At 32.6% G+C, this 19275-nt stretch overlaps 3 protein-coding genes across 5 annotated transcripts in view; 1 reads left to right on the top strand and 2 right to left on the bottom strand.

The window, feature by feature from the left end:
* Positions 1-523: 523 nt before the first annotated feature.
* On the bottom strand, positions 524-6238 carry LOC148304849 (uncharacterized). Its single transcript, XM_088267653.1, has 2 exons — positions 1493-6238; positions 524-867 (listed from the first exon to the last, which is right to left on the bottom strand). Exons 1-2 carry the CDS (start codon positions 1848-1850, stop codon positions 524-526), a joined length of 702 nt encoding a protein of 233 aa, XP_088123779.1. The 5' UTR covers positions 1851-6238.
* Positions 6239-6979: 741 nt separating this feature from the next.
* On the bottom strand, positions 6980-15743 carry LOC148304848 (uncharacterized). Its single transcript, XM_088267613.1, has 6 exons — positions 15672-15743; positions 14412-14568; positions 12063-12196; positions 9515-9724; positions 7949-8021; positions 6980-7623 (listed from the first exon to the last, which is right to left on the bottom strand). The coding sequence occupies exons 2-6, from the start codon at positions 14503-14505 to the stop codon at positions 7529-7531; spliced, it is 606 nt and encodes a 201-aa protein (XP_088123739.1). The 5' UTR covers positions 14506-14568; positions 15672-15743; the 3' UTR covers positions 6980-7528.
* Positions 15744-16538: 795 nt separating this feature from the next.
* The window catches only part of LOC148304847 (5'-3' exoribonuclease 1-like), a 38364-nt gene continuing 35627 nt past the window's right edge, over positions 16539-19275 (top strand). For 2 of the 3 annotated variants that reach the window (XM_088267608.1, XM_088267610.1), the window contains exons 1-2: positions 16556-16783; positions 17925-18151. In XM_088267608.1, coding sequence (XP_088123734.1) covers positions 16709-16783; positions 17925-18151 — 302 coding nt within the window. In that variant the 5' untranslated portion in view covers positions 16556-16708. Of the gene's footprint in view, positions 16784-17924; positions 18152-19275 lie in introns of all 3 variants that reach the window. The other variant, XM_088267609.1, reaches the window with a different exon arrangement.

The raw sequence follows: 19275 nt of genomic DNA, 5'->3' as shown, positions 1-19275 counted from the left end.
TATTTATTGTTGCGATGTCGTACTAAATTGGCTTTTTAAAAAAGGTATTTTTTTATTACACATAACTTTATTTACAACGTTACAATTAAAATAGAACTTTCCAAACTATGTATGAAAACTAGCTGTACTATACTGCACGGAATGACGGTCCGGTGACGTAACTGTGGAACACGGTCTTGTTGGTTCTCTTGATGACTTGAGTCATCTCCCTTTTATATTGCCCAAAATGTTATCTGACCTCTGATTGCGTATGCATTGGAATGTTAATGGTCTTGTTTACCTTTTCCAATAGTTAGGTAATTTCCATAGTTTTTAGGAAATGTTTGGTATGAAGGCTCTTTGTCTTTCGTAATCACAACATATCCTCCTCCTTAAGTATGAGCAGCTTGGTTTTTAATTCATGAGTCGCGAATTGTTCTTGATTTTCTTTTTTAATGAAAGTTGAATTTTAACTTTCTGTCGCTTGGGGTTGGCTTTGTTTCTTCTTCTTCTGTTTCTGTTTGTTCGTCAGTAAATTCCGTATTTATGTGGATTCTCCGATAGGTTCCAATTGCAGTGATAGTTGTATCGATTCTTGATTTCTTCTTTGTGTCCTTTGTGTTCTTTTCTTTATGATCCATGTTTTATTTTTAGAAAGCTTAATTATACATAGTATTATTACAATGATAAGGATAATTTGGTTCAAACTAATGTGTTTTATTACATGTGGCTGATTTTCTAACTCTTGTAGTTTTTCATGAAATTTATCAATTTGCTTTTCTATATCTTCAAAATTATCAATTTTTATATGGTTAATTTCCAAAGGCTTAATTTTGTTAAGACTTGAATTATATTTGTTTAAATCACAACATCTGTCTTGAGATATCGCTCACTCCTTTCAAGAACGTCATAAATCAAAAATCGTTAAATTTCAGTTGTGCATGTTATCGGAATGCCCAGAAAATGTACTATATCCCAGCAAAAGCGGCATATTTTTAACTTAATATTTACCCGTTACAGGGCAGAAAGTGTTGATTTTGCATTTTGAGGAAAAGGTATTGTTTAATTGTTTTTTCAAATATACTAAATATTTTTCAAATGGAGAAAAAACCTTCAGCTTTTACCTAAAAAGATCTGTTGCACAGTAAAAAGTTCAAAAAGTGGCTTCATATTTATTTTTAATATATTGTATTATAATATTTAACATTAAAAACGCTCTCCTGAAAAATCAAGTATTTTGATTTATGACGTTCTTGAAAGGAGTGAGCGATATATTAAAATTAGTATTCTTTATTTTAATTTGAGTAGGTAATAATTCAATAGTGTTTGTTAAAGCTTTACATGTTCTATTTAATTCAAGTATTCCAGTTGACTGTATATAAATGTTAAATGTTTTTTCTTTTTCACAAAAAAAAATCTATTCTCGTTATTTCAGAGCTAGTGAAAATCCATCTGTTGTTACTTAACTTTTGCCACATTGAAATTTTTCCTTTCATAAATATTCATAATCATTAGGTATAGTATCTTTTTTTATCGATAAATAATGTTAATTCACAATTAGGTTCAAATTCTGAGTTATGTTTTATGTTAGAGTTACATATAAAATGGTTATTATTCAATACCTTACATTCTTTATCTAAGTCATTTATCGTAATGCATGAATGTTCATCATTTACGATTGCCAAGTACTTATTTTTAGGTAAAATAAGAGAATATAAATCTAGTTGATTACCATTAGGCATTGGTAATGGATAAAGTTTATAGAGATTAAATTCTTCTGGATTCGTAAGAGGTAACTTAATTACAAAAACTAAATTATTTTCAGTAGAGAAGTATACTGAAAATTTGCATAATTCTAATAATAAATGCATATTTTCTATGCTAAGCGGTACAGGTATTTCCTGATTTTTAGGGATTGAATTTCTAATTACTCTTAATTCTTGTTAAAGATCTTCTGGTGATAAGACTACTGGGTGTAAAATACCACTTTTGCTAAGAAAGTTTTGTATGACGGTCTATCTGTTAAATCGTGAACAGAATTTTAGTCGTCAATGTCCATCATTGGATAAGATTCTTTAAAGTTAGGTTCTTCGTGAAATTGTTGTAAAAAATGTTTCGGGTGATTCTATTTCTTCTCCTGTTAAATCTACATGTTCTCCTTCTTCTAAGAGCTTTTCAACGTTCGGTTCGTTTTTATTTTCCTTTTCCTTTTCTAACTGCTCTAGTATTTCTGGATCTATAACGTCATCTCGTTTATCTTCATTGTCTAAATCAATCATTTCATTCAAGATTTGATCAAATATTTCTTTTTCTTTATTAAATATTGGTAGTATCTGTTTAGTATCGAGAGTTTTTGCTTCATTTTTCTCGATTCTAGATAATGCGTCCGCGTTTCTATTTATCTGTCCTGGTTTATAAACTATTTCATAATCGTATTTGTCTAATTTTAATTTCCATCTCATAAGTCTTGAGTTTTGGTTTTTTAGGTTAAATAGGTATTGCAAAGGCTTATGATCTGTGAATATTTTGAATTTCCGTCCGTATAAGTAACATCTATAATGTTCTACTGCCCATATGATTGCTAATAACTCTTTTTCAATTGTGCTATAGTTTCCTTCGGCACTGTTGAGTGTTCTCGATGCGTAACTTATCGGTTTATCTTCCCCTAACTTTCCTTGACTTAATACCGCTCCTATCGCATAGTTTGAAGCATCTGTAGTTAATATGAATTCCTTCGTGAAGTCTGGATAGATTAATATTGGCGCTGTTGTTAGTTTTTCCTTTAATTTTTCAAAAGCTAATTGTTGGTCGTCTTTCCATTCGAATTCTTTATCTTTTTTTAATAATGATGTTAAGGGTTTAGATATTTTGCTGAAATCTTTTATGAATCTCCTGTAATATCTGCCATTCCTAAGAAAGCTTTTATATCTTTCGGTGTTTTTGGTTGTGGATAGTTAGTAATGGTTTCTATTTTGTCTATATTTGGTTTAATTCCCTCATCTGATATAGCATGTCCTAAGTATGATACTTCTCGTCTTAAGAAATCACATTTATCTGGCTGTAGTTTTAATCTATTTGCTCTTAATCTTTCAAATACCTGTTCTAGTATTTCTTAATGTTCAGTTAGATTTTTCGCATAAATCACTATATCATCAATATATACAAAGCAATGAGTACCTTGTAATCCCGTTAATGCTATATTCATTAATCTTTGAAATGTTGCTGGTCCATTTTTTAATCCAAAAGGCATTCTAGTGAATTCGTAATATCCGTTAGGTGTTAAAAATGCAGTTTTAGGAATATCTTCTTCTGCCATTGGGATTTGGTGAAATCCGCTTGCTAAGTCTAATATGGTAAAGTATTTACAGTGTCCTAGTTGATCTAAGATGTCTGTTATATTTGGTAATAGAAATGCGTGTCCTACGGTTACGTTGTTTAATTTCTGATAGTCTATAACGACTCTCCATTTCGTTTTACCTGAGGCATCTAATTTTTTCGGCACTCCCCATATAGGACTAGACCAAGGTGAATGTGATGGTCTGATTATTCCCTGATTAAGCATTTTATTTATTTGATTATTTACTTCCCGCTTGTGTACCTCGGGGTACCTGTAGGTTTTTGTATGGATTGGGGCATTTTCCGTTGTTTTTATTTTATGTTCCGTTACATTAGTCGTAGTTAATTCTTTATTGTCAATGTGGAAAATTGAATAGTATTTATTACACGTTTTGAATAAAGATTATTTTTCTTCATCATTAAGATGTTCGGCTCTTATTGATGATTTTAATTTTTTTACTTTGTTAATAGCGTTCGTATTATCTGATACGTAATGTATGGTATCGGGATTGGATGTAATATCATATTTATATTACTTATTAAAAGATCTTCTTCCGTTGTGTTTAGAACTGTACAAATAGCTTGTCCGTTTTCATCTACCTTAGTGATAGCTTTTGCCATATATACTCCTTCATATGGTGGTTTAAAATCTATTATACCCTCTTTTATTTCTGGATTCGTTATATTAACTTTTATTATCATTTCCGTTCGCGCTTTAAGTTGGATTTTATTTTCATCATTTGTATTTATTTTTAGATTTTCGTCTCCTACAATCAATTTTTTATTTTCATAGTCGATTTTTGTCTTGTGGCGTTCTAGGAAGTCATGTCCTAGTATACCGTCATGATCTAATTCGATTTCATTTCTGTCTACTATATGAAATTTATGAGGTGTGGTAAATTTTTTAAACTTAAGATTTAGTATGAATGAACCTAGAGATTCATTCAGATTCTGTGAATTAATTCCATTGAATTGGATAATATCTTTGTCGTTTATGATAACATTTTCATCGAAACATTGTTTTTTTTAGGATTGATACTGCTGCTCCAGTGTCGATTAGAAATTTCCGCTTGATTGTGTCATGATTGAAAGGAATAGCGAGAGTTATGTAATGTATTTTGTTGATTGTAGAAATAGTTGCTATCCTCGGAATTAGAAGTCTGGAGTTTAATTCGATGAACCGACTTCGACATTCATCGACTCTGACACGTTTAAAGTATTCACCTTTTTCGATTGTGGTTGGTTTTCCACGGGTGCTACTTTGGATTGATTGTATTGATTAGATTGATGGGGTTTACCATATCCGCACCCATCGGATTTGCAGTTTTCGAGACGTAGTTTGTCATAGAATTGTTTTCTTCGACATTCATTAAGAGTGTGTCCCTTGAATTTGCAATATTTGCAGAATTTTGTTTCGACAAAGTTTATTTTGTGAGAGCGATTTCCCATCTTTGAGTTATCATTATAAAATGGATTTTGACGCGTTTGAGGTCGATAAGTCGTTTGTGGCTTATGATCACTGATTCTCAAATCATGCATTTTAATCAAATGTTGCCTATTCTCCTCCTCTGCTGCTAGAACGTAACACTCCTGTAAATCTTTAAAATTTCTGCTCATTAGCATTTTGCCTATATCTTCATGTATTCCATTTATAAAAGCATGCACTATTTGTTCCTCCATTAATTTCATTTGTCCTCTTAACTCTTCGATTCCGCATTCCTGATTCTGTAAATTAGCGTACAATTGCCTAGCTACCCTATTGATGAAATTGCACATTCTTTCGTTTCTACCTTGTTTTAATGTATTGAGTTCTAACAGTAGGTGTCCGCATAATTTCTTTTCTGCAAATTGTCTTCTGAGAGCTTCTTTAAGTTGTTCCCAGTCTTCTATAATATAGTTTGAGGTAACGACTGCCGCCGTTCCTTGTAGGTTTACTCTGATATAATCTATTAAGTGAGGAATTTGTGACGTTCCTGCCTTTTTCAGCGCAGTTTCACAGCAATGTATAAAAGAACTAAGTGTTTGCCTATCTCCGTCGTAGAGCTCGATAAATTTGAACAAAGTTTCCAGGGTGAATTCTTCTTTTGCAAGCAAATTCTTTCGAGTTGACTTGCTTGATGACCTGTCATCATCATCAGTTATGTCAAATTTACTGTCTTTAACTGCCATTTTTATATATAATTAATCAATTAATGGTATCAATAATTTTAGCAAAGAATTTAAATTGGAATAAATCCAGTGTTGCATCGTTCCTTCGGGATGAGTCCTTGGCTCCTTAAAAGATTGAAATCCACCGATGAGCTTGAAGTCTGCTCATTGTTCGTCTTGATCACTTCTTCTTCTTCACAACCTTTCTCAGATACGGGCTGTTCAGCACTTGATTTGTAGTTAACTCTCAAACGAAATCTTGAAAATCACTTTCTCCGATTTCTGATAATCACTTTTAGAATCCCTTGAATTCCAATGATCAAATTTTACAATGATCAATTTTTGGAATCCCACTTCTGACACCAACTTTATTGTTGCGACGTCGTATTTAGTTGGGTTTTTAAAAAAGGATATTTTTATTACACACAACTTTATTAATACGTTACAAATAAAATAAGAGCTTTACATCTAACTGGGCACTTTTGTACTATACTGCGTGATATGTTGGCCTGATGACGTAACTGTCGAACGGTCTTCACGGTCTTCTTGGTTCGCTCATGACTGACTGATCATGATGTTGCTTGATTCATCTTCCTTTAATAGTGCCCAAAATGTTATCATATTTCCAATTGCATAGGCGTTGGAATTTTAATGGTATTGTTTACCTCTTTCCAATAGTTAGGTAATTTCCATATGATTTGGGTGAAATTTAGTTTGTCGGCTCTTCGTTCTTCGTAATCATAATAATATATATGGGTATATATATATATATATATATATATATATATATATATATATATATATATATATATATATATATATATATATATAAAGTAATCACTTAAATATGTAATATGTAAAGTGATCACTTAAACCAGCCTATGATGGTTGTAAGCCTTGTAAATGCCCAGACTTCCATATTATTCTTTATCAATGTTGAGATGTCAAAAAATAATTATTTATAACAACTGAAGTGCAAAATTCACATGTCTCTAGATTTTCTAATAATTTAATATTGCACAGATGTAAAACAACAGCAGCGTCAAACCATTATACGTATGTAGGTAAAAAAAAAACTTTGATAAACTTCCGGAAAACTTAAAATCTATAATAAAAATTATCAAACCTTGAAAACTAAATTTAAAAAACATATAAGACTCAACCCTTCCTATACTCCATACCAAGGATTTTTTTATTTTTTTTTTATTTACTTTGTTTAAAAAAAAAATTGTAAAACGAACTCCCTCTCTAAACACAAGTATCTACTTTTTAAGAGAGGTAGAAACGTTATATATGAAATGTTTTGTATATTTACTAACTATTTTGTATTATGTATTTAAATATGTATTTATTTTTACACAATATTTTGGTTCTATGAGTTTTTTTAAATACACATAACAAACTTTTGCAGAGATGTATTTTTATTTTTTATTTTCTTCCTTGATTTTAACCTCAATCTGAAACTTTGGGAAAGAATGGTTTGGTGCTATGTTTTGTCAGTAAAAGAGATGAAAGATTTTTCAAAAAAGATTATTTCGATGTTCAAGCAGAGTACAAAAACTATTCGACATTCATTGCGCTAAGGTGAGATACAAAAATAAATACAAAATACTTATGTACACGTGACAATTCTCTACGTAATGTAATAAGAAAATTGAACATATCGCTCACTCCTTTTAAGAACGTAATAAATAAAAAATTGTCAATTTTCAGTTGTGCATGTTTTTGGAATGCCCAGAAAATGTACTATATCCTAGCAAAAGAGGCATATTTTAAACTTAATATTTACCCGCTACCGGGCGGAAAGTGTTGTTTTTGCATTTTGAAGGAAAGGTATGGTTTAATTAATTTTTTAAATATACTAAATATTATTCAAATGGAGAAAAAACCTTCAGGTTTTACCTAAAAAGATCTGTTGCACAGTAAAAAGTTCAATAAGTGGCTTGATATTTATTTTTAATACATTGTATTATATTTTTAAACTTTAAAAACGTGTTCCTGAAAAGTCAAGTTTTTTGATTTATGACGTTCTTGAAAGGAGTGAGCGATAATTTGTCTAGAAGACTCAAGTCAGATGGTATTCTCCGACGTCATTCGGATAAGCTGTATAGATGACTGTATCCCCTGTCTGTCCTTCTCCCATCATTTGAACTTGACTATCTGAAATTTAAAAAATTAATATTTTACCCATTGGTTGCCATAGACAAGATATCTCGGTAAATGGCAGATTTTGCTTATTGCCATAGATGAGAAATCTCTGAAGCGATAAAAACATGCGCGTGTTTCTCAGTGTGGCAGCCCTGTCTGAACATGAAAATTTGAAAATAGTCTAACTTCAAGAACAAAAATCCAACAATCAATGCGGCATATAATATTTAGTAAGTATACTGATATTTTTGTAAAAAAGATTGAAAAAGTAGGTATTTTATTGATACCTATAGAAGTTTATAGAAAAACGATAAATATATAAAACACTTATTATTACTTTTGTACGCTTCCTCCGATATTTCTTCATATATAATGGTATTTGATAAATGTTTCTCCAGTCTGGCTGTCGCCTGAAAAAAAAAACCAAGGTAATATTTCAAAATAAAACATACAAGTGAAAAAATTGCTTAAAAAGATTACAAGATGTCATCTTCTTTTATGGCTTTTCACCCTTCAAGAGTTTTTTTATTTTATTATTTATTTGGCAGTCACCCAGTGACAGGATGTTTCTGCCAGTGTCAAGTATTATCTTTATTTACAAACAAAAAATATAATAGAAAATAATAATAACAATTAATGCAAAATTTATAGTTTAAATGCGTTTAGCTTTATCATTTTAGAAATTATGCCAGCAATTCTAGAATAAGGTTAAGAAAGAAGGGTGGATACTTGGGTGGGGAGTTGGATTCCTGCCCGTGTTAAGCTATTTAGAAAGTTCTCCTTTTCTGTTGTCAGCGGACACTGAAAGAACGTATGGTTTGTACCCCCTATATCTTGTCCATATTCGTAATATGGTGATGTAACGCACTTATCTTATAGAGATGCACAGGCAGTGAGCAGTGCCCAGACCATAGGCGACATAACATTAAGATGGACGATCTAGACAAAGATAAGTTCTAGTACCATGGTACACGGTTTATAGATCATTAAGTGAATTTTTATTTCTTATAATTAAAAAAAAAATGTTTTATTTCAATCTGTGTTGGGAACAGGAGGGATAAACTATTTTACTAATATGTGCTACTACTAATTGTGGGCCAATCAGGAACTTGTCAGCATTTGCTCATTGCTGGGAGGAAACCATGTAAAACTCCTCCTGTTTACTGTTGTCGACAGGCCTTCCGTTCTAAATCTATCTATTTTCACTTCTCCGACCACAATTTATCTTATCCGTCTAAACTACAGATATTATTCTACAAAAGTTTACACTAAACATACCTAACTGTCCATCAAACCTCATCCCTTAGTTTTTCCCTCTACCACCTTCCCAAAACTTTCTTTTTCTTTTGCCATCCTTATTATTCATTTGTAATTTTCATAAATATTTAATATTAATTTTTTATTTATTTATTTATTTTTGTTGTGTGGTTGTCAATAATGGGTAGAATTGGTGAATGTTACACGTGTGTAAAGTGATCACTTAAACCAGCCTATGACGGTCGTCAGCCCCGTAAATGCCCAGACTTTCATATTCTTCTTCATCTTTGATGAGATGTAAAAAAATAATATGAAAATAACTCCTGTAATTGGGAGATAATCCAGATTTTGTGAACAAGTATTTGGACACACTCAAAATGTTGTAAATATTTAATGAAATATATAGTATGTAGTTGCTTTATTAATACAACAGTAATTTGTAATTTATGTTTTTTTTTTTAATGTTCAAGCCTATCATCTACCCTCTGATTTCAAACAGCTATATAAGGTCTCAAACGTTTCAACCAATATTACTAGTCTGTTTTTGGTGGGTTGGAAGATATTACTTTTTAGCAATTAGCCCGCCAATGTACATATTTCTTTTCTGTACATGCAGTTTAAATAAATAAATAACTAAGAAACTTACATTGAGCGCCATTTCTCTATATTTCTGCAAGTATAGTTTGAGGGGTTCAACGTAGTTGTCAAAACCGAGATTTGTCATGGCAAAAAGGATATCTTCGCCATTTATGGTTTTTCTCTTTTCCACGTGACATCTGTCACTCGCCTCGCTCGTGATGAACGATATAAACTCGGAGACGCATTCCTGAACGCACTCTCTGGCGTCTTTAGCTATCTGCAAGTAAATGGCATGATAGTACATAGCGGTAGTGTAAAGGCAAAGGGGTATATCGGCTGTCCAAACTCAAAACACAGTAAGGAACATTTTTTATGTAGTACGTTTTTTTTGCATTTTTGGACTAAGTAGATTCTACTTAGTCCAAAAATGCAAAAAAAACATACTACAAAAAAAATGTCCCTTACTGTGTTTTAAGTTTGGACAGCCGATATCTGTCTCAGACCAAATTTTACAGGAGAGTAAAAACAAACTTGTGAAATTAAATAACTCATTTGTTTTATGTATTTTTATAAGTACATATCTTAATAAAACTAAATAAGTATTGCAACTACAGCTATATTCATTTACCAGATATGGAATACACTATTTTAGACATTTTGTGGAACAAACTAAATGAAAAAATCGACAGATATACCCCTTTGCCGATAGATAAATGAGACAACAATGACAATAGGGGGATGGTGTTGTGTCCTTTATCCCTTTGACTGATAAGTTTTAATGAAGATTTTATTTGGAAAAAGGCAAGCTTTTTATTTTAAATACAGTGGAACCTCTCATAACGAGTGATTCGCATGCCGAAAAAAAAATGAGAGAAAGTTGCGCCCTTAACGAGCGACATTTCGCATAATGAATTACAGAGAAAGGGAAAGTCCCGTTTTCACGACATCCACTTGTGTAATGTTATGGACGGACGCGTCGCGTGCGCGATGACCGTGAAGACACTTTGTGATCAGCGTACGCGTGCACTGGATGACGTCCACATTAAACAGGACACTTTAGTCCCCTTTTTGTCAGGAGGCAGGTTGGACTGAAGCGAGTATTAATTAAAACACGGTATTGACTATTTATATATTTGTTTATTTAAAAACAACAATACGACAGTCAATACTCATGTGCATCCAAACAGCTCTGTTAAGTTATGTTACACCCGAGTCTCACGAAGTACCAAATTAGACTATGTTAAAAAGCCCTCTTCCTTTAGGATAGGGAATCATAAAATGCTGTACCGATTTATGATGGCCATGGGAACGCATCTAAAGCCGGACAACACGTGACGAGTCCCTCGACTTTCTAAAAAGGACAATAAAGGTGGGAATGAGAAATGGCAGGGCCATTACACTTGTGAGCCGGGACTTCCGCGCCAGTCAAAACAAGAAATGTTCGCTTAACGAGTAACATTCTGGAACAAATTATGCTCGTTATGAGAGGTTCCACTGTATATGATATTAACATGCAAAATTATACAGACATTGGGCAACAGAATTCTTTGCTGACTAACCCTTACGTCGCTTCAGTGCAGGGGTAGGTAAAGAGAATAGAATGCCAAACTACTCTGTCTTTGCAAATATTCTTCGCCTCTTCCACATTCACGCCCCACCTCATACGTACCGGCCACTTTCAAGTATTTGACACACTGATCATGGCAAGTTTATGTTTGAAATATATGATATTAACACGCTTTGGACGGAATTGACGCTTAACCTGTTAACCGGGCGGTCCGCTGTCCAATTACGCAACTTGTAACGGGCGCGAATACTGATTCACTCCGTGTATTAAATTCATGTCGAGACATGTATGGATGACTAATACCTTTGTTGTTCGATAAATATACATCCATATATATAATATAATATAATAAACATATATTTCAAGGACGTATTCATATGTCCTACCTGTACCCGATATTGTTTACGCTTGATGTATTTATGCGTCCTGCCCGGTTAACAGGTTAAGGACGGGAAGGGTATCTTTACCTTCTGCGCAGGCCTCATTTCAAAGGCAGAAAAAAAAATCCAATATTTTTATATAAATATATTATAAACCAATCTCTTTGTTAAGGTCTTAACTATTGTATATACATAATTATCGATTCCCGTCGCCAGCAGTCCACAAGCGTAAAAATACCTGTCTGAAATGTGTTAAGATATGTTTGAAACATACAAAATAATATCGACAATGGGCGACAGAGTCCACTACAGTCCATAGACTTAGAGCCATCCTGCTAGAATACATTCAACAACCTTATAAAATAATACGTTAAATCAGTTTGAGCTATTTCTTCAGTTGTCAGCCCTTTTGAAGGTCCTATGTCGTTCTTCGCGTGGTGATGTCACGCTGCTCCGCGATGGCGCGGTTATGTCGCGCTCAATCGTGGCGTACTTGACTGTGGTGCCTAGCTCTCTGGACGCCGCTCGCGTCACATCCGTCCATGGTAGTCGGGGCCGGATGAGGCACCACACCAGGGTGCTCATGTCAGGTAAAAGGTCCGTTTTTGGATCGTAATGATTTGGGCAAATCGGGAAAAGGATTAAAAGCAATAGATGGTAGACAGTACCTTTCCATTGTCAGGTATCGCCCTCTTCATTATTTTAGCAACATTAGCGATAGGCAGGAATCTATCTTGTTCCCTGAGGGGCATGTGCTTGTTGAAATGGTCATTGCTTGAGTCATCGTCGTGTTCACCTCCCTCTGTAACCATAGACAAAATGTAAACAGAGTTTTCATTCCATATTTATTTACATATTTAAAAAAAAGGAATAACCAAAACGCAAAGCCTTTATATTTAGAAGCTTGTTTGCAGGTAGGATAGTAAGGATAGGGAAGGCAAATGTGAAAAGACCAATTGAAAATAAATATTTTTCCAATTTATTTTGCAATTGGCAGGAATCGAACCTGCGACGCCAGTTTCGCAGTTGAATGTCTATCCAACTACGCCTGTCTTCTTCATTCATTCATTCTTCTTCATCTTAAAATAGATGAAGAAGAATATAGAAGTCCCAGACTTCATAGGGCACTGCATCATATTGACAAAGCGTTATCTTGATTGTTACTCACATGAAGGCAAAGTGATCAGTCCTGCGCTTGATAAATAACAAAGCTATAGAAATTATGATTTATCACATCTTTTTGGATGAAATTACTTACAGTGGAACCTCTCATAATGAGTATAGTTCGTTCCAGAATCTTACTCTTTAAGCGAAATATTTTTCGTTTTGAAAAGCGCGAAAGTCCCGGCTCACAGGTGAATGTCGTGAAAAAGGGAGTTGCCCTTCCTATGCAACTCATGCGAAATATTGCTCGTTAGGGAGCAACTTTTTCACATTTTCTTTTTGCATGTTATGCAAATTACTCGTTACGAGAAGTTCCACTATATATGTATGTATATACAGTAAACCCTCCGATAACATTGAGATAGGTTGCGCGTTATCTACAGTAACGTTATAGGAGGTTGATATTTTAAATTGTATTGACATTTTGACCAGTGGAAATTAGTCATTATTAAATTAAATTACCATCTAAAAACATCTACCCTCTATAACAGTGGTTCTTAACCTGGGTTCGATGGAACCCCAGGGGTTCGGTGAGTCAGTCTCCCGGGTTCAGCGGATGTCAAAACACACACCCAACCTATTTTACGACATTATGAAAAATGTTACAAGGTACGATATATTCATTTATCCAAGATCTAGTAAATTATTTGAAAGGAATATGTCAATCTAGAAATAAAAATAATACAAGAGCTAAAATGCTAAAACAGTACGCCTACTCCGCATCATATTTTTTTTTACTATGATGGGACTTCATAATAATAAATCATAACAAATGTACTAGATCTATTGTCATAACGTGTCACTGCAAAATGTGCATTATTTTGATTTTGTTTTTATGTGAAAATCTTGTTACAGTGGTTTTGTTCTCTGTTTTAAATGGTTCTGTTCATTTTGTGCACCTGTGTATAAATATATACCCATGTTTTGAATTTGATTAAATCATATTTTATGTTTCCAATTAAGGGTTCGGTGAACGCGCATATGAAACTGGTGGGGTTCGGTACCTCTAACACGGTTAACCCATCGGCCTATCAGCCGCCAAACGTTGGCGGTAGGTATGTTTTTACATTTGAATAACAGCCGCAGGTTAAGCCACGCCCATATTCATGGCAGTTCATATTATAAAGATACTTTAGTGTGATATCTACAAATCAGTAAAGAAAGCTTTTTGTAATGCATTATTTCTTATAATTTTTATACAAATTTATTTACGACACTTGACCAAAGATGTCCCTGTGAGGATAGAATTATCCTTTACATTGAAATATCAACTAAAATCAGTTAGAAATCAAAACTTTACATCCCAGGTATAATGTTCTATTGATTTATGTTTTCAAGTTTTCGTGTTAATTTATCACATTTCTGATCTAGACACACGATAAAATACGTGCATAATAGTTATATGTACCATATTTATTAGTAAAACAGTAAAAGTTTTAATTTTATTAGTTAGTATATTTTTATAACTCGGTTGAATTTGAACGCCTTTCACGCTTCAATCACGCGAGCGTTATCATTGGTCGGACTGATTTGAAACCACAAAAACCAATCTGTAGTGCGCGCTACCTTTTTCTGCATTTAAAGATTATTTCTATGTTTATTTTCGTTTTATCAGGTGCAAAATATTAGCGATTCATTGTTTAACAAACCATATCACCTCCCCTCTGGGCGGGGCAACTTTCTTACTTGCGGGGATACATTCAATTAGTGTCTTTGTATACATGTTTTGAAAAAAAAACTATATGCGGATGGGTACAGGAACCACTGCCCCATAACGTTTCCTATACTCGTTATGTAAATTACTTGTTTTGAGAGGTTTCACTGTATCTGCAAGAATGATTGAAGTTACACACCAAGTAAATCTTCAGTGGTGACCATGTAGGACTGCTCATCGCTAAGAAATCCTTGAGATAGTTCATCCCCACTCTCGCTATTTTCCATTTTCATAAATTTGCCCTCCAGGTTGTTCCGGATCGGTTAGACTTCTTAATAAGAGTGATTTCCTGGGTTCTGTAAATACCAAAACTGATCAATAATAACTAAACTAACCATTTATTTTTGTCCTCAAAATGGGAAATCTACCAAATTTTACGTAATATTAAAATAGTTTTAAACAAAAATTGTCATGAACATTTAACTAGAAAAAAGGATAAAATAAGGAGTTGCGAAATTGTTGAATGTATAAGGGTTTAAAAATGTATGATGAGATGCCTGAATGTATGAAGAATGAAAAGAGTCTGAAAGAATTTAAAAATAAATGTTTTGTGTTCTGTAAGGAAATGCAAATATATATGTAGATGTAGTAAATTAATTGTATAAAAAAGTTTACATTACGTAATATAAGCTAACTTTAGAAATAATATTTTTTCATAGTTTTTATGTATTAATAAAAAGAAAAGGAATGTTGATAAAGATGATTGTTTTATATTTTTCTGATAAACAAATTTTCTTAACTATAAGTGGGTTGGATTTTAAATAAGAATGAAATTCTTGGCAGGATTTTAAAAAAATATCTTAACTAACAACATCACTTTAAGTACTCCGATGTAATTGTGTTTTTTCTGTCGTCCACAACTTATTCATCTGTGAAAAGACTCTTACATCTTTCTACCGTAAATTTTTTGCACTTTTTTTTCGTTACCGTGAGTTGCTCTTTTTTTGAAAACGGGACATTTCGACGTCCTGAAACTTTACTTGAGGACAACGGGACAGGCTATCTAAAAAGGGGACGGTCCCGTTCAAAACGGGACGTAACGTCACTTTAATAATAACCCTGAAATGCTAGATATGATTAATTTCGTGACTAAAGTTTTTGGTAATTTTATAACATTGATATATTTAATTTAGCCACCCTTGAGCTAAAATCCCACATGTATCACGGAAGTAAATTTATATCAATGCAAAAAAATATCATTGAATCAAACCCAAATTCTTCGTGTATTTGTTATAATGATAAAACATCCAAGATCGTTGTGATACAATTTATTGATGTAATTATTACTATTAATAATACGTAATAACGACACTTTGAATTTAAATGAACATAATGTTGGTTTAAACATCTTACTCCAACTAATTGATTGAAAATAAGTATTTAAAAAATACAAAACTACCTTGAAATAGCGAGACAAAAATCCCAAACTGCAAAAATGCATCCAATGCACCGCGATTGACGTTTACGAACCGAAGTTAAAATTATCGTTATCTTCTTCTTCTTATGGCTTTTCACCCTTCAGGAGCGTTCTAGCCAGTATCTGGAAATTTTCTATTTACCATCATTTTTTTCAGCAATGTTAGTCTTATGAGTGAGTGATTTACTTTTAGAAAAAAGTAATATGCATTTAAAAATGTAAACAATTAATTTAAAGGAACAAACATAGTATTTTACATTTTTTTAGATGAAATTGGAATATTATTATGAAAACCAGAGACTATGAATGCCTTAAAAGTAGGTTACCCACTTAGCTACAAGGCAATAAATAAATACTGTTCCCCAATTACTATTATTATTTTCTTATTCGAAAAAGGAAATTTGTATTTTTATTATTTCTAAACAAACTAAAATTTTATGCAATATATTTTTGTGAGCCTAAGCGGCTCAATATTAAAAATAGGTATCGAATTGTGGAAAGTGGGTTCGAACTGATAATCTCTGTCTCAAAAGTTTGTGACATTAACCACGGGACCACAACCCAACACAATTGTTGGACGATTTTTAAAAAAAAAATAAAGGAACACGCAAACGCACGTTTTGCGCTAGCGTTTTTCAAAATTCTCCATTAAAAACTACCCTTCAACCGCAGGGTCGTTTTTTCTGATAGACATTTTTGTACAGGATTCATTCATCGAATTTCCGAAAGAGGAAAGCCTTAGGATACCACACGTTTAGGCATTGCAATGTTCCTTTGCACTGCAATAGTCATAATAGTCATTTTTCATTATACTGTATATCTGTTATCTATATTTCTACGCGTGTTTTTGTTGTCTTTGTTTTTTCGCCTTCCGTCATTTCGCGTCGAATGTCAATGGCGGCTTTTTGCGCTTCTGTGCGAGATATTTTATAAATTGCACAACTGTGTGTGCAGAATAAGTTGGTGATCCGGGTTTTATCTTCAATTCGTGCGTCCTATTATTTTATTTAACTCTCAGAATGGGGGTCCCTAAATTCTTTCGTTATATCAGTGAAAGATATCCGTGTTTGAGTGAATTGATAAAAGCTGATCAGGTAATATTTACAAAACAAGCTTTTTATCGCTAATCCGAATATTCAGTTGACGTTTAATGTTTACATTTGTTTCCTATCATATAATATTATGGTACCCATGTACCTACATAAAAGATAATTTTTTTGCTTATGTGGCTTGTTACGGTTTTTTGAGTTTTATATTATTATTTCGCATAACCTAAAAAATACAGAATCACCTCATTAAAATTGTAAAGTAAACCATAATTTATTACAAAAATGAAGAAATGGAGGTTTTACTTAATTATTTATCTAATATAACTAATTATTTATGCGTTATTAATCAAATAATCACAAAATGATTGATATGCTGTAGTAGTATTTTTTGAATAGTGGTTTTCTTATCTGTTGTTGATAACTATTATGTCCTCAATTGACACTGTAGTATTCAATTATGTAGGTAGAAAAGATGGCATTTATATTAGATCTCTGTAACCCATACTATATTGATTGGGTGATTAAAGCTAGAGTGACCTTTTGAAGAACGTTTTTTACTACATCCATTATATTAATACAATATTTTTTATGTATGAATACTCAGTTTTTCTTCGTAAAAAATGCGCTATTGGATTATTTACGTGGTACAAGTGCTCCCTCTCTAGAATCACAAGTTTCCAACATAATATTTTTATTATATTTGTATTTTAATTTTCATTATCTTTAAAAGTATTATTAAATTCTGTATTGTAAACGAGAACACTTTTTTTACCACTTTTGTTTCGGAAGCTACAGATGCTCCCATCTTCGGGTCTGAATATAAACTAAAGCATAAATATATTTTATATATTGAATGCACTGTTAACTTTGTGGTATGGTAATATAATCTCCGTAGTGTAGTGGTCAGCATGCTCACCTACCATTTTGGAGATCCCGGGTTCGATTCCCAGGGGGGGTCAAATAAATATAAGTGATTTTTTCACTCTTAATATTTATTCAATATTACCCTATTACCTGAAGCGGAGGGCTGATCACCTTTCCTTCATGTGTTAACGAACTAACATTTATATGATGCAGTGCCCTATGCACCATCGGGTGCGGATGAGGGTTTGAAGAAGAAGATGTGGTATCTATCAAGTGAAACTTAATTAAAATAGGTTTATTTAATTGGCATTTTAAATTTCAGGTTTCAGATTTTGACAACCTCTACTTGGACATGAATGGAATTATACACATGTGTTCTCATCCGGACGATGCTAATCCACACTTTAGGATAACGGAGGAGAAAATATTTGCCGAGATTTTTCACTATATCTCCTACTTATTTCAACTCATCGGCCCTAAAAAAGTCTTCTTCATGGCTGTTGACGGAGTCGCCCCCAGAGCTAAGATGAATCAGCAGAGGGGACGAAGGTATAAACCAAATTTGAATTTTTTCATGACAAAAAAAACAAATGAAATATCGCTCACTCCTTTCAACAACGTCATATATCAAAAAACTTGATTTTTCAGGAGATCGTTTTTAAAGTTTAAAAATATAATAAAATGTTTAAAATATAAATATCAAGCCACTTATTGAACTTTTTACTGTGCAACAGATCTTTTTAGGTAAAACCTGAATGTTTATTCTCCATTTGAAAAATATTTAGTAAATTAAAAAATAATTGAATAATACCTTTTCTTCAAAATGCAAAAAAAAACACTTTCTGCCCTGTAGCGGGTAAATATTAAGTTAAAAATATGCCGCTTTTGATGGGATATACATTTTCTGTATATATATATATATATATATATATATATATATATATATATCTATCTATATATTTTCTGTATATATATATATATATATATATATATATATATATATATATATATATATATATATATATATATATATATATATATTTCTGGGCATTCCGAAAACATGTATAACTGAAATTTGAGAATTTTTGATATAATATATGCCGTTGTTGAACGGAGTGAGCGATATGCCCAATTTTTTTATTCATATTAGTTTAGCGTGTTCGAAAAAAGAAAATCAGCAGAAAAAATGAGTAGGGAATCCAACCCTGAAGATTTAGGCCTTGTGGCATAGTTGGGTAGACGCTTGACACCAGAACTGGCATCTCAGGCCCTTTTCTTTCCTGTGAATACGTTCTTTACACACAGAGGCGAGTTTTACAGTCCTCAGTCCGTCAATCGCCGTTTATGAGAGACTGTAATCACAATTGTCCGCCTCAATAGTGCATGCATGCCTGGCTACCGTACTGGAGGTCCTAGGTTCGATTCCCAGGGGGTCAAATTATTTTATTTTATTTTTTTCTTTATTTTAAATTCTTTTGTATTACATAGCATAAATTCAAATACAAAAAATATTAATAAAATATAAATATTAATAAAATATAAAATATAAAAATGAATACAAAAAATGATCCCACAAAGGCATGACCTGTGTGTGGGTATACAAAATAAATAGTCATAGTACAGGGTATAAGGGTATAAAATATAAGCGATTCTTTCACTGTTTATTCAATATT

This window comes from Brachycentrus maculatus, unplaced genomic scaffold (assembly GCF_059751285.1).
Source record: "Brachycentrus maculatus isolate JH-2025_06_01 unplaced genomic scaffold, ASM5975128v1 h1tg000301l, whole genome shotgun sequence".
NCBI classification, from domain to species: domain Eukaryota; kingdom Metazoa; phylum Arthropoda; class Insecta; order Trichoptera; family Brachycentridae; genus Brachycentrus; species Brachycentrus maculatus.
This window is presented reverse-complemented; position numbering and strand designations above follow the sequence as displayed.